The sequence below is a fragment of the Pyrgilauda ruficollis genome, unplaced genomic scaffold (genome assembly GCF_017590135.1).
Source record: "Pyrgilauda ruficollis isolate IOZ18807 unplaced genomic scaffold, ASM1759013v1 scaffold160, whole genome shotgun sequence".
Taxonomy (NCBI): Eukaryota; Metazoa; Chordata; class Aves; order Passeriformes; family Passeridae; genus Pyrgilauda; species Pyrgilauda ruficollis.
In genome coordinates this window covers 281,229-296,163 of record NW_024514765.1, presented here as the reverse complement: position 1 = coordinate 296,163, position 14,935 = coordinate 281,229, and the positions used below count along the sequence as shown (strand labels likewise).

At 47.1% G+C, this 14,935-nt stretch overlaps 2 protein-coding genes across 3 annotated transcripts in view; both read left to right on the top strand.

The window, feature by feature from the left end:
- The first annotated feature begins 110 nt into the window (after window positions 1-110).
- On the top strand, window positions 111-3,481 carry LOC121351020 (chemokine-like factor). Its single transcript, XM_041462856.1, has 4 exons — window positions 111-284; window positions 361-519; window positions 1,406-1,501; window positions 3,092-3,481. The coding sequence occupies exons 1-4, from the start codon at window positions 111-113 to the stop codon at window positions 3,194-3,196; spliced, it is 534 nt and encodes a 177-aa protein (XP_041318790.1). The 3' UTR covers window positions 3,197-3,481.
- Window positions 3,482-4,016: 535 nt separating this feature from the next.
- CMTM3 (CKLF like MARVEL transmembrane domain containing 3) overlaps window positions 4,017-14,935 on the top strand; it is a 15,562-nt gene continuing 4,643 nt past the window's right edge. For both annotated transcript variants that reach the window (XM_041462842.1, XM_041462843.1), the window contains exons 1-3: window positions 4,017-4,202; window positions 12,616-12,771; window positions 14,440-14,535. In XM_041462842.1, coding sequence (XP_041318776.1) covers window positions 4,092-4,202; window positions 12,616-12,771; window positions 14,440-14,535 — 363 coding nt within the window. In that variant the 5' untranslated portion in view covers window positions 4,017-4,091. The remainder of the gene's footprint in view (window positions 4,203-12,615; window positions 12,772-14,439; window positions 14,536-14,935) is intronic.

Sequence of the window (14,935 nt, the reverse complement as noted above, 5' to 3'; positions counted from 1 at the left end):
AGCCGCCCGGACCGCACCGGACCGGCCCCGGCCCGCCCCGGCCCTTCCGCCGCCGAGCCACCACTTCCTCCGCCCCGGCGCTCTGAGGCGGGGCTGGTTCAGCGCCGGCGATGGCCCCGGCATCACCTGCAGGATCAGCCCCGGCATCTCCCCGGCTCCCGGGGTCGTCTCGGGGTCCCGGTGCCGCCGCGCAGCGCCCGGGCCGCTCGGCCGCCATGGCGCGGCTGCAGGTGGACCGGGCCTTCCCCCGCTCGCCGCGGGGCGCGCTGAAGATCGCCCGCACGGTACGGCCGGGAGCGGCCCGGGGCCCGCGGGCAAGGCTCGGGCCGGCGCTGACCCCCGTCCCCTCCTGTCCCGCAGCTGGTGGCGCTGGCCGCCCTCCTGTGCTTCGTGGCCTCGGGCGCGCACGGGGCCTACACGGCGCTGGCCGGCATGGAGACGGTGATCACCGCCCTGTTCCTGCTGCTCTACCTGCTGAGGCTCGACTCGCGGATGCGGTGCCTCTTCTGGCCGCTGGCTGTGAGTACCCGTGGGCTCCGACTGCCGGGGTGCTCTGGCTCTGAGTACTGCTGGCTGTGAGTACGCGAGTCCCCGGCCGTGAGTATTGATGGACTCTGGGTACCCGTGTCCCCTGGCCGTGGGTACCAATGTCCCCGGCCGTGGGTACCGATGTCCCCTGGCCGTGAGTACCAATGTCCCCTGGCCGTGGGTACCAATGTCCCCAATGTCCCCTGGCTGTGGGTATGGCTGTCCCCTAGCTGTGGGTTCTGCTGTCCCCTGACTGTGGGTGCCACTGTCCCCAATGTCCCCTGGCTGCTGGGGCCGCTGGCTGTGAGCAGCAGCAGGCCCGTGAGCAGGAGGGATCGCCTGTCCCAGAGGACGTTGTCAGCGGCTCGGTGATTGTTTCTGTGCAGGTAAGGCAAGCCCCAGGGCTCTGTGGAGGTTGAGGCAGTTTCTCCTAAGGGAGCATTCTGTTCCATCAGTTCTTGGACGGCTGCTGGATCCAATAACAGCCCTTCCCAGCACAGGCACTGTTTGCCTTGCTGTGTAACACCTTCACATCATAAATTAGTCACACACGTTCACTCAAATACTAACAAGTTCTCCTCTTACCTCCCTTTTGTACATGTATTTACTGTTTCAGTCTATCAGGTGTAGCCAAGTTGCAAACATTTGATGCAAAAACAAGAGAAGAAAGGTAAAACAAGGAACTTTTTTACTATAAACACTCTATTTTTGATCAAACCACTGGGTGTCAGTGTCCTCTCACATGGATATTGCTGTAACTCTGTCTTCATGGCAGTCCAGCTGTTTTTTTACCATCCCTTCTGTGCTGGGAGCTCTCCACACTCTCCTTCAGGACTGTATTTCACAATAAATGTTTTGCTTCCACTGGCTGTTTCAGGATATTTTCAACTCGGTGATTGCAGCGTTGTTCCTCCTCGTTGTGGCCTTGTTTGCAATAATAATCAAGACCAACAAGGGAATATTGGCTGGAGGAGTAAGTAGGAGCATTGTTAATGAATTTCAGTTCTTAGAGTGCAGCAGTTTGAACCTCTTAGTACATTCACATTGTGGTAGGACCATGCAAACAAAACTGTTCTGTCTTGGAAGAACACTCAGCAATAGCAAACAAGTTTCATCCAGTGTATCTCACTAAAAGAAAATAATCCTCACATCACTATAATCTAAAGATGTTACAAGACTTTGGAATTACTGCAGAGAAGTATTAAAACACTGAACATTTCTAGAATTTTTAAGTAACCTACATTTGCTACCATAGCTTGAAATCCTAGGTGGGAGAATCCCTAGCTCTTCTAGGACTACCCAGTTCGGTTACTATGAGAAAAAATGCCAACTGTCTTATTAAAAGAGTTGAAACTTTTTAACAGACACACTGGTACCTCCCTCCTGGACTGTACATTGTTTTTTGTGATGCAAACTGAGGAATTTACGTCAGTTAAACAGGGGTTTTGTTCACACTATGATTGTAAGAATTTTGTGTTCTTAAGATGAAATCAGTTTAATAGTTTGAGTAACTGGTATTTTTAATTCAAATGGCAATTAATGTAATTAACCTTAATAAACAATAAGGAGGGGAAGAAAACCCCTCAGTTTTGAAAGTCTCTAGAAGTACAAAATAAGCTGAAATGTGACAAGCAACCAAAAGAAACCTAAAAGCTGCCAGAGAGCTCTTTCAAACTCAGCTTAGGAGATGGTGTGGGGGAAAGCTGATGGCTTCACTGGCAGTGGCATCCTAAGCAAAAAGGAGACTTTCTGATAGAGTGACTGAGCTGGAATAGAATTTATATTCTCAATTGTGAAGTTCACAAAATTTAAAGGTGGGAGCAGGAGACCGAGCAGGTAGCTGGAAACACAGGTTTGAGTGGAACATGTGACATCTTCAGTGCTGGAAGGGACAGAATCACCCCCAGCCTGTTCTCCTGAGGCACACACTGCCTTGAGCTGTCTTCTCCCGAGAGTTCTCCTGAAAATAACTCCCCTGATCAGATAATGCAGTGCTTGCATAAAAAACCCCAGTGTGCATGTGGGATGGGGCTGAAGGGCAGGAGCTGAGTTAACTCAGTGGCTTTTCTGCAAACACATTTTTCCAGTTACCTTCCTGTGGTTGTCTATTTTTTAAATAATTCAGTACATTTTCTTCAGTTTGGAATGTTTCCCATTCAGAGCTTCAGAGGAGAAGAGCATTTTCGTGCTGGGCTTGTTTCTAGGAATACTGATTTTCCCTTGACTTTTCTCAGGGCCAGTCCCATTAATTAAGCAGCCCTTAAAGGGACAGAAGAGCTTTCATTTAGGATAAAAGCATTGTCTGGCATAATGCAGCATTAGCTTAGCTTTCAGGGAGAGCACCACACCACCTCCAAGGCCTGACACAAACATCAAACAGAGCAGGCTGTAGACAGCTCTCTGAAAGCCTGATGGGATGTAAATGTGGGTGTTAGTTAATTTATCAACTGTCTCAAATCACACACATTTTCAAGGCCAGAAACAAGTATATGTTTACTGATGAGTCACTACAGTAAAAGTTCAAGACTGATTGGGGGAACTAATTTTATGGTCATTTTTATAGGTGTTGGGTCTTATATTGCTTGTTCTCTGCATTGTCGACGTGGTTCTTCTTTGCAAGAAGATTAGCCTTGATAAAGCAAGAGGAAGGAGTGCTCCTGCCAAATAAGAATGACATGTTAGTGAAAGAATAAGTTCTCCATTCTGTTTTCGCACTCTCTTTTAAAGAGTTTGCATTTTCACACGCTCACTTTTGAATTTCTTGTGCACTGATGTTTCTGCAAGTATCATTCATAAGGTTTTGTATGTTTACAAATGCAGTTTCAGCATTGCAATTTCACCAGTTAAAGCTTCTGAGAAAATTGTCGTGTTTTTCTAAACTTAATTATGTTTTTACCTGTATGAAAATTATTTTCATGGTTGTCTTCTTTCTCTAATAAAAAGAAAATACAAACGGGCCTAAGTGCATTATTTAATCTTATTTACTAAGTGTAAAAAAGTACATTAGAGTAAATGTACCTTTTAAAGTAAAGTAAAAATGTAATGACCCAGTAACCATCCTTCGGAAAGATTTTCTTGTGCCATGTGGATTTCATGTTAAAGCGTTCGCCGTGGCATTTGGACCCTGAAATGTCAGCCTTGAGCGGGGTTTGGGCTGGGTGAGCTCCAGCGGCGCCTTGCCTCCCCAGCGCCCGGGGATGTGTGTGTTCGGGGCGGCAGGGAGCAGAGCTCGCCTGGCTCCCCGCTGTCGGTCCCGCAGCACAGCACAGGGCCAAGGTGGCAGCCCAGCTCCATTGTCCCGGGGCTGGGGGCGGGCGCTGGGGCCGCCCCCCACAGCTGGGGATGATGAAACTTTTTTTTTTTTTTCACGTTTCCGCAGTGTCACGATTTCCGCTTCCCTCCTTCAGAGAGAAAAAAAAACTTAAAAAAAAATTCCACGGCCAACCCCCTACCCCGAGCCTGAGCCCGCGCCCAGCCCGAGCCCGGCTCGAGCTCAGCCCGAGCCCAGAGAGGCCCAGCCCGGCCCCAGCTGAGCTGAGCCCAGCCCGCCTGCTGCCGCGGCCATGGAGGACCCCGAGTCCGCGGGAGGCACACCACCGCCCGGGCTGAGCTCGCTGCTCCCCCCCCGGGAGTTCTTGCGCTCCCGCAAAGGGCAGCTGCTGCTCGCAGAGTCGGTAAGGACGAGACACCGGGGCTGGGGGGCTGCGGGAGCCACCCCCGGGGCAGCCGGGACCCGAGCGGGCCGCTCCCTGTGCGGCTGAGGGGAGAGGGGGCAGCAGCTGCGGGGAAAAACGGGGAAGAACAACCGAGGGGGACGGGGGCAACAACTGAGGGGAAAAATGGGGAACAGCAGCCGAGGGGAGACGGGGGCAGCAACTGAGGGGAAAAATGGGGAACAGCAACCGAGGGAAAAGGGGGACAACAACTGAGGGGAAAAATGGGGAACAGCAACCGAGGGGAGATGGGGACAACAACTGAGGGGAAAAATGGGGAACAGCAGCCGAGGGGAGACGGGGGCAGCAACTGAGGGGAAACGGGGAACAGCAACCGAGGGAAAAACTGGGGGGAACAACCGAGGGGAAAACCGGGAAAAAACAAGTGAGAGGAGCCGTGGGACAACAGCCGTGGGGAAAACTGAGGAAAGCAACCGAGTGGAGAGAGACAACAGCCAAGGGGAAAACGGGGGAACAGCCGTATCGGAATGGGGGAGCCGCAGGGCTGTCTCAGAGCATAATGGATTTAGCGTAATTCAGGCAGAGCACGTTAGAGACCAGAACTTGTCACGTTAGACTTCCAGTACATTAAGTGTGTTTCGCTATCGGGGACCCCTTTTCGGTAAAAAAGCGCTTTGATTTCGTTTTAAGCTCTTTGCGGTGTAATCCAGTAACCACTAGAGCTGCGGTTTGTATCATCGGCTTATCCAAGTTCGGGGGCAGCCTGTCCTGAGTGTGTCAGGAAAGACTTTACTCAAGAATTTGTGATGTGTGGCATCAGGCTGTGCAGCACGGTCGCTCAGCTGCTGTCCCGAGCCCTCCGGAGCCGTGTTTGTCCCTGACCCTCAGAGGGATGTTCTTGCTCTCCGCTGTGGAGCCCTTGGGCTGGAGAGCTGCCCCGAGGGAAAGGCTCTGGGCTGCCGAGACAGCGGCTGGGCACCAGCCCAGTGGGCAGAGCGCCAGGGACACCTGGCCTGGATCAGCAGTAGTGTGGCAGCAGGACCAGGGCAGTGACTGTGGTGTGAGACTTTCTGGAATTTTATGGGTAAAAGCTTAAAGCCTGACAGCTGAAACAGTACCCACGTGATAGGGAAGGAGGTAGCTCACCCCATGGGGAGTGGTTATTTCACACCAAAATTTAGCTTCTGAATAGGAAACTTGTTGATTGAAATTAGATGTTCAACATCATTTTTGCTAGAAATGATGATGAATTCAAACACTAAGTTTGCTAGAGTTTTGGCAGCAGATAATCAAGTATCAGGACAGCCCAAACTGGCAGTCAGGTCCATGGAGTGCTGTTCAGATGTGCAAGGTGTCTCTGGCTATCCCCTGTGCTAGCTCAGGGAAGGAGACCGGGATATTTCAGCAAAAGAAAGATAAGGAACAGACCGAAGGAGGCAGGATTGTCTGTGACCAGCTGGTGAGGACCAGCTCTGAGGGGTTGTGAGGCTGCGGGCACTGCCCTGTGGCAGAGAGACAGGGAACAGCCAGATGTGAGGCTGGCTTTGAGAGGAAAAGCATTCACTCAGGAGGTCAGGATGACTTCTGTGGTGGGGAAAGCCTCGGGCTGGGTAGCAGCAGGCCATGGGCTTTATCAGCTCTACCAAAAAAATGCCAGCTACCCCGTCCCTCCTTTAGGTACCCCATCACTCCCACAACATCTGTATTTACAAAACCACACATTTAGAAGATACCAGAGCCCAGCTAACCTGGCTCCTTCGGCATGTATTTTTGTTACATACTATAACACACACTGGAATTTCCTTTACAAGCTTACAGCCACTAAATGATGGCTTTCAGATAGCCTGGCTTTTTAACATCTCAGAATGATGACATGTTGGAGGAATACTGTTCTGGTCATGGGATCAGACTCACCCTTTTGTTGTCATAGAGAAGTACTGACGATGCCTCCTTGGGGTAATAAAAACTGCTCTGTCTTGACAAAACAGGGGTTTATCCTTTGTAAGGCCACTTGGGGCTTCTCAAGGGCTTCACTGGCTGAAAGCAGCTCTGAAATCCCATCTGCAGACAGCTTTCCTTGTGCTCCTTGCAGGCCAAGCCCACGTGCTCAGGACGTGGTTTCCTGGCAGACAAGAGGCAGCAGTAGTTTCTCTCCAGTTGTCTCAGCTTTGCCAGAAGAAACCCTTGAAGACAACACAGGCCCCAGAGTAAATGCAGTCTGTACACAATTAGAGAAATGCAGTGCCAAATAATTGAAGATGAGTCCAAGTTAAATCTATCATGGTTTAAATCTGTGTTTCATCTTTAGCTTTGTATTTCTCATCTTGAATGTTTCATTTTTCCTCTGACACAGTGCTAATGTGGGGTGGGGTTAGGTTCTGCATAAATGTATGGAAATAATATTCATGGATGCACTTTTTGAACAGTGCTTTTTGTTCAGAAGCAAAGTGGGGTGCTCAGTACTGTTACAAATGTCACGTTATCCAGCATCTTGGCAGTTCCCCAGAAATGCACTTTATTTCTGCAGCTCTTGAGCCATTTTTGAAAATAACATTTCCACACAGAGGATCTTTAGGATGTTCAGGTGTGATTTGGTCTGGTACTGTACCCATGTAAACTGGGCATCTGGGTGCTTCCCCTAGAACAGGCCAGGCTGGGGGTGGAGCTGATAACAGGTAGAGGCATAATTATCTCAGATTTTATTCAGATAAGGAAGATATCCTTCCCCCATCCCCTGTTCCTTTTGATCTCTGCAGAATCACAAAATGGTTGGGATTGTATGGGGCCCCTGGGGAACACCCAGTCCACCTCCCCACTAACCTGCCTGATTAATTTTTTATTCCACCTGGGACATCTGTAAAGACAAAGAAGCAGTAGCATCAAATACATTTATAAACTTCACTATCTCTCCTAATCCTGTTTATTCTCACTGTCTTGCTCCCTCCATTTTCTAACCACCATTTACAGATTACTCCATTTACAGGCTAACCATCACCATTACACCATTTACAGGCTAACCATCTTACAGGTTACTCTTTTTTCCTCTCCATTCTCCCCCCACCCATGTCACGGTTTCTTCCACACATTTTGACACTTTTCTTAAGCTACTAATTTTTCCTAACCGCTCAAGTTGCTGTGTTGAGGGTCAGCATCTCATCCCTGCTCTTTTCCACCCTTCAAGAGATGAGTTTTCAGTTCCCTGTGTCCTGTGTTGGAACCATTAACAGGCACTCTCACCAGAGCCGGCACCAGAGCTTCTCCAGGCAGGATCCCCAGCTGTGGATTCTGCTGCTCACCTGGCTGTTCTACTCAAACCCTTGTGGATGCTTTAGTTGGCATCTTCTCAGTCTCCTGAAGCCAGCATGCAGTGGCATTACGTTTTCTTTAGTTTTTATAAAAATGCAGTGAGAATAGGTAAAGTTGTGCCACCTTTGTGGTGACATAAAAGGATGTAGAAATGATTGTGCCTGTTTCTCTCCTCTTCTCCTGTCTTTCTCCTGTCTTTTCAGTCTCCTCTGATCTGACCTTCGTAACTGAAACTCCAGCTGCTTGGTGTAAACTCTCCTTTGAAGAGGCCCCTGTGCCTTTCTCAGGGTCTGTAGCCAGAAGGCCTCTCCTGCAGCCAGTTCTGGAGGAAGCAGAAATTTCACCTCCTCGACAAGTGCAACAGAGAAGTAGTAACTGAACAGCAGAGACCACTGAATGATGCACTTTGTCTGTCTGACAAGAATACAAGAACAAAACGCACTCTTGTCCAGAAGATGACACTGCTACCCACTCGTAAAGCCTTAGGCAAAGCTGTTCTTTCCTGGGGAGGGAGGTGGGAGCAGGAGATGAGGAGCAGGTGCAGTGATGGCAGTGGCTTCCCAGCATCCCTAAATTCCCAGTGGGTTCCAGTGGGTCTGTTCTTCCTCTTCAGGAGAGACAAAGGCCTCTGGAGCTGCCATGACCTCAGCACTGCTCAGGCCTCCCTCCCTTCAGGGACATTCTGCTCTCTAACCACTGTCAGGATTGTTTTTTAGTCCTTGAACTGCAAGCTGGTTGTACAATAAAGTATAACTTTGTAATGCCTGGCCACCTTAGGAAGCCCAGCAACACAATAAGAAGTAATAATTACATGGGATTAAATAGGAAAGTTACTTTCTGAAACACAATACCCAAGAAGAGTTGTGTGTGAATGGGAGTGTACATAAAGGGTGCTTAGTGAACAGTCAGGCTGCTTTTTTGCCAGGATTTTTTATTATTTTTTTTTCCCAAGCTATGAAGGGTTCCTGTCCTGCTCTTTGCTGCATTAGAGCTTCCTGCATGCAGGTGTTCCTTCACAGTGAAGCTGGCAGCAGTCACACGAATCTGTCATCAGCAGCTCAGGAAGAGCTCACTCGGCTGCTTTCAGTGCTCGGGGTGCCATCCACGTGAAGGGAAGAGAACGCTGTGTAAATACAAATTAACAAAACTGATAAAACACTGCTGCTTTTTTTTCCCCTCCCAGAAACTGCCGTGCTTTCTGAAAGTGCTAGAAATGAACCTGCATGGAGCCTCAAAGACTTCCTCTCTAGCTGCCTTTTTTTTTTTTTTTTTCTTTAAGCATAGATACAGAGCTGTTACAAAAAACAGGGTCCAATTGCTTGACCTTTCTCTGAAGTGACCCTGAAACACACGGCTCCAGGAAAAGAGGTGCACAAATGTGATGTGCAATGGAACATTTGACAGTCCTTGGAGGGGTCAGGGTTCTTCTGAAAGGTTCTTTTGAGTTTTTAGAGCACCTTTCAGTTTGCAAGATGTTTCTCACAAAGACTTGAAGTCTGGAAAAGTATGTAGGTAGGTGTCATTATTTCTGGGTACAGACTGGCACTGCAGTGTTTGTATTGTGGGAGGGGAGGTGTATTTTTAAAATTTTAACATAACATCAAATGCTTGAGTTAGTGGCAGTGCACTTAAATGGTCAGAAAAGGCACGTCACTTCTGTAATTCAGAAAAAAACAGTTGTAGGTAATACCCAATATTGCTCAAGGAGTCTGTGCATTCCAGCTGTCAGAAAAGGAAATCAGCTCTACACAAGGAGAAATGAGAAACATCATCAAAACCTTACAATTTTGTGGGCTCTTGTATTACACAGGGCTGTTCCCAAGCTACCAAGGATGTTTGGCATTAAAATCTGCATTAAATCAGGGCAGTGACAGGAGACAGAAAAGCAGAAAACCAAAGAGCAAGGTGCAGTGCCATGGTCATCACCTGACAGACCTCGGGCACCTCCTTCCTCTTGTTCCTCTGGCTCTTTCCAAGGTCTGCCTCCCTCCCCTTCCTGTGCCTTCCAAAAATACAGTCTTTCAAATCTTCATTCTCAAAATCTGATCTGTTCTTTTATAGGTTTTTATTTCACATAAAATCTTTCTTGGGCCCTTTCAGTCTCAGAGTGCCTCCAGAATGAGGAATGGTGTTTAACTGCAGACTAATTACCAGTCTTCAGAGTCTTTCCCTTTTACTAATACCATCAGTAATCTACTGAAATCAAATAGGTTCTTGTGAATCAAAAGGTGCCTTTTTTTCAGTGTGCAGTTCTCCTCACAGGGATGCTGACAAGTGGAGAGCAGGACAGGCTGGAGTGAATCCCACCACTGAGGGTGGGGAGGTGGGAATACAGTGGCTGACCTTCAGGGCTGAGGAGCAGGCAGCAGGACACTGCTGTCATCTACCAGTCATGCAGGGCTTGGTTTGAACAAGTGACTGCTCTGGTAACTAGATTTTAAAATAAACAACTAATATTTCCCCAGCTTCTCTGGGTCAGAGCCAACTAGAAAGTTGAAATGCTCAGACTGATCTGTCTCTTCAGCAGCTTCCCTGGCACAGAAGCAGGGATCCCCTGGCACCCCAGCACCTGGGATCAGGGACTCCTTGGTGTGTTCCTGCCACAGACCAGCTCCTGTTTCACCGAGTCCAGCTCATGTCTGAACCTCAAACCTGCCCAGGGCTGAGAGGAGACAGCAGGAGCTTTCCCTGGCACAAATTGCCATGAAGCTGATAAGAGCAGAGCACAAAGGCTCTTCCCTCCACTTTACACTTCATCAGGAAAGCTTTTTTCTCAGTGCAAAAGCAGTCAGAGCACAGGAGTTACTGACGCAAACAGAATCGAGATCAAAGGGATCTCTGCTGTGCAGCATCACCTTGCATATCTGAAATTTGCCTCTCTACCTCTCCTCACTGCTCCAGTAGGATGCATTATTTAACGCTGTATTTAGTCCTTTCATAAGAGATCACTAGGTTTAATTCAAGTCTGAGGATCTGCCATTGGAAGGGTTGTGGTCAGTGGGACCTACCCTGAACCCATCTCCCTGCTGCTGGTCACCCCTGCAGCATGGCCATCGCCTGCCTTTAGCCACAAAAGATTTTTTTTCCAACACCAAAAGAAAAAGAAAATGTCCTGTATAGATAGTGATTTCTTTTTATTCAAAGAAAACATAGAACTGTGTCTAAATTGTGTTCCAGAAATGCAAGTGAAGCGGATTCTCAAAGCAGGTGCTTTCTTTGTTCTTTGGGGTGGGAAGGGAATAGGTGCTGTGATGGGAAGAAGGAAGTCCTCTCTCCTCTTAGGAGTTGTCAAGCTCTGGTAAATCCACTTCCCTTCAAAGAGTTCTTACCACTTTTAGCTCATAGGAAGAAAATACCACGCTAAGGATGAGATACAGGGAATGAACTCCCTTCCCTTTATGAAAACAAGAAAAACCTGCAGAGAGGCTCTGTGAGCAATAAACAACTCAGAATGGAGTAAACACAAACAAATGGGGCAGATATTACCAGCTAGCAGGCCCATGCAGCAGTGAGCTCTATAAACTATTCCAGCTCAGTTTCTTAGAACCCAGTGGAAGAAGAAAAATGCATAGACCTTTAAGATAAATATAGTCTCTTACTAAAAATGTTACATCCTCTCTAACCTCACCAGCCAGTCCTAATGGATGAAAACAGTTTATTCCAGCTGTTAGCATCCTGCTCAGCTGCCCAGCTTTCCCAAAACACAGGCTGGGAATAAAGGCTTGGTAATTAATTACACCAAGAAATTATTTCAGTGGGATTTAACTGCTTAGTTGTCCTCTAAACATACAAGGGTTTTTTGATACATGTATTTGACAATTGACTGACCTCTCATAGAAGTAATTACCAATCAGTAATTATAGGAGGGTAATAGGAGTGATAATAACCATCACTCAAGTGCAATGATGATTTCTTTTGAGGTGGTCCCCAGGAATCCATGGTAGCAGCAAACAAAGAAATCCACAGAGCTGAAATTTAACAAGGCAAATGCATTGATTACCTTTGCAGGAAGCTACATCTGCCTTTAGATATGCAATCTAGAAGAAAAAAGTCCATTAATTTTCAGTGCTGTGTGAATGGGAATGTTAGTGTCCTGATTTGTAATTAGAAGTTTAAAAAGTCTTGGTAATCTAGTGCTCAGTCTGTGCTGACCAAAAGCATCCTTGAGCTTTGAGAAGGCAGAGATTTTTCTCCAGGAAAAAAAAGGCTGGACAGAGCAGCCCAGCTGTAAACTGGTACATAGTAATGTGTAATTCAGCATCCTGCCTACTTTTGTAACTTCAAGCTAATTTGATTGAAACAGCAACCAGTTCCCATAAAGGCAGTTAAACAGGAGGACTGGAGCCTCTTTTACAAACACGGTCTGGTACCACTCTGGTACTGCCTGGTTTAGGTGAAAATGCATTTTCTTCAGTTGTTTTCCCATTGAGAAACTTGTACTTTGAGCCATATTCTAAAGGTATTTTAATTCAGTGTGGAAAAAATGCCATTTTTTATTATTTACTTGAGTTAGGAAACTTGGAGATAAAAGAAATCTATGGGAGTTATTTGTCCTGTTACTCTCTAAAACAGCTGCCATGCTGGAAAACTGGAACCAGACACTTCCAGAAGTCACAGAGCAATTAATTCTTGGCCTTTTTCTATCCATCATCATCAGACTTCATTCTTTCAACTCCAAGATTATAAATGCTGAGTTACTTTAGGCTGTCTGAGCACTGATTTGGGTTTCAAATGAGAGCTGTCACAACTGAAAGCTTAGAGCTCTGCTTGCTTGGCAACACCCCACTCTATTTTCAGAATTATGTTGTCAGAGCTGTTTACAATCCAGAGCAAATTACTGACTTCAAGAGGTGCAGATCCACACAGTGCTCCGGAAAAGCGATTTCACACACATGGAAATAAACACCCTTACTTCAGATTTATTCTGTGCTGAACAAGAAAATCATTTGGCCCAATGAAAAATAAAAAAGCAGGATGCTGAAGCTATGCCAGCAGCAGCAGCAGCAGCACTGACAGAAATACAGGGAAAATAACACTTCAAAGCTGCTCAGCTGCCTACGGCTCTGCTATTCCATGCAAATAACTACGAGTTTTCCCTTTACTTTAGGTGCTGTCATTTATCATCTTTATCTGCTATATTGCATCTCTAGCAGCTTCTTTCATGATGGCACCACTCCTAGAGTTTCTGCTGGCACTGTTTCTTTTTTTTGCCTACGCCTCCAGGCTTAATGAGAAGTTTAAAGGAGTCCACTGGCCTTTGACGGTAAGTGAGATGTGCAACAGAAACCTTCAGATTTAATTGTGCAGTGAGAGGGGAGGGAAAGAGGCTGGGCAGGAGATCAGGGTGACTGTAACAACTTTACTGCCCTCTTAGAAACTTCTCCCTGCTGCCTCTGCTTCAGAAGGTCCCAGAGGACTCTACACTATGCTCTGCTCTGCACTGCAGCTTTTTTGGTGCCGACACAAAGCATGGCTTTATCAGAGCACAGAATGTATGCCCAGTTCCAGGCAGATGGCTTAGGGCCAGCATCAGCCCAAGTCTGACTGCTGGGGGCTCCTTATTGCCCCCCTTGCACAGGGGGAAACAGGTGTGTTGTTGATAATGGGCAGACTTTGTCAGGCTGTGATTAAATTCTCGGGTAGAGTTACACCCACAGACAATCTGAGCTGCTCTGGGAAGGGCAGCTCTGGCCAGTTCTTGCTCACAAAGGAGCCCAGTGGCTGCTGGGGCAGTGCTGGGGCTGCAGGAGAGCCCTGGCCACTGGATGTCCCTGCAGTCTCAAATATCACTGCAAAGGGAGCAGCTGCCTTGCAGTACAAATACTTGAAAAAACCCTGCTGATTTTATCAATCTCGATTCTCTTGGTACCATCAGTAGTTCATTGCACTGAAGTTTGAATTAGAGCTCTCAGTGTATAAAAATAACTTCAGCAAGGCCACTGGTAGATAAAACAATATCAGTTACTTTGGCTACGACTGTGCACAGCTCTCAGCTGGTAATCTCAGTTCCATCATTTTCCCATTTTCTACATGCATCTGGTTCCAGAGCTAAGACAAAAAAGGCACTTGGGTGTTTATTATGGCCATTACCATAACATACTGCAGGCACACAATGTAGATAACTGACCTTGGCCTGACTTCAGAGGAGTCAGGTTTCTTGCAGGATATGTGCTTTGAGACAAATCTTACTCCTCCATCTGTTCTGGAAAGGCAGAAGAGCTAACTGTGAACAGAGCTGAGGGTACCATTATTGCAGCCCTGGTGATTTGCACATGCCCTGGGACACAGCTCTGTGTTTAAAGCTCACTGCAGGGACATCCCTGCTGGTGTGACAGGGCACAGCAGGGCATATCCCAGGGATCACACCAGGCACGGGCTCCTGGGGCAGGCTGGCGGAGCTGGCAGTGGGCATGAGATGTACAAATCATTCCAGCGCTAAACCAAGTGTTTGGTTCCTGAGTGAGCACAGACAGGTCTCCCTGGAGATCACCACAGCATCCACAGAGAGACAGGCACCTGTTCCCACAGAGCTGGGACCTCCTGAGCCTCTGGTGCCACAGGAGTTCTGCTCAAACACGAGGTTTTTAAGGCATTTCAAATGATTTTTCCATTAAAGCCCTTGCTGTGCTCCAAGGCAAACGCCCCACAAAGCCCTTCCCAGGTTGAAGGAAGGTCTGCCTGACACAGGCAGGGTAGCAGCAGGATTTATCCCAGCATCTTTAAGAGCAGAAGTTTATGCCAAGGTTCAGGTCTTCTTTTATTTAGAGCTATTTCACAGATGAGCAGTTCCTCCTCTACAGCAAACCAGATTGTGGTCACATGCCAGCAAAGCCACTGATGCAACAACAGAGGGGCTGAGTGTTAGTTTCCAGGATGGTTTTTAGGGGAAATCCTTGACCAGTCTGAGAATGCACCGTTGCTTCTTCCACAGGATTTCTTGCGCTGTGTCACCGCTGCCATTATTTACTTTGCCATTTCAATTGCTGCTGTCTCAAAATACAACGATGGAGCATCGAAAGCAGCAGGGGTGAGTAGGCAGGAGCTTTCCACCTGAGTGCTGTGGTGAACTGAGTACACTTCAGTACATGGATGTACTTAAGAAACAGTTCAAATATGACCCCACTGCAAGTTATAGAAGTTTCTTCAATTAACTGAGAATTAATTTGCCTAAAGCAAATAAGAAATAGTCACTTATTCAGAAAAACATGTCTTGAACCAATGAATAGTTTTTTTTACCCTAAGAGAGCTGCTCATTTTTAACTGTACCCTTAGAGAAGCCACCTATTCTGCTTTTTAATTTTACTAGCTGTTCCTGCAAGGAGTGTCAAGATCCTTGAATGGAGGGAATAATAATAATGATGATGATACAAAAAAAAAAAAAAAAAAAAAAAAAAAAAAAAAAAAAAAAAAAAAAAAAAAAAAAAAAA

What these genes read in the sequence shown, in the direction of transcription:
- LOC121351020 (XM_041462856.1), top strand. Translation starts at nt 111, where the DNA reads ATGGCCCCGGCATCACCTGCAGGATCAGCCCCGGCATCTCCCCGGCTC. An exon ending in CGCTGAAGATCGCCCGCACG is followed by an intron (nt 285 to 360) that starts GTACGGCCGGGA and finishes CCTGTCCCGCAG; the next exon opens with CTGGTGGCGCTGGCCGCCCT. An exon ending in AGGGAATATTGGCTGGAGGA is followed by an intron (nt 1,502 to 3,091) that starts GTAAGTAGGAGC and finishes TCATTTTTATAG; the next exon opens with GTGTTGGGTCTTATATTGCT.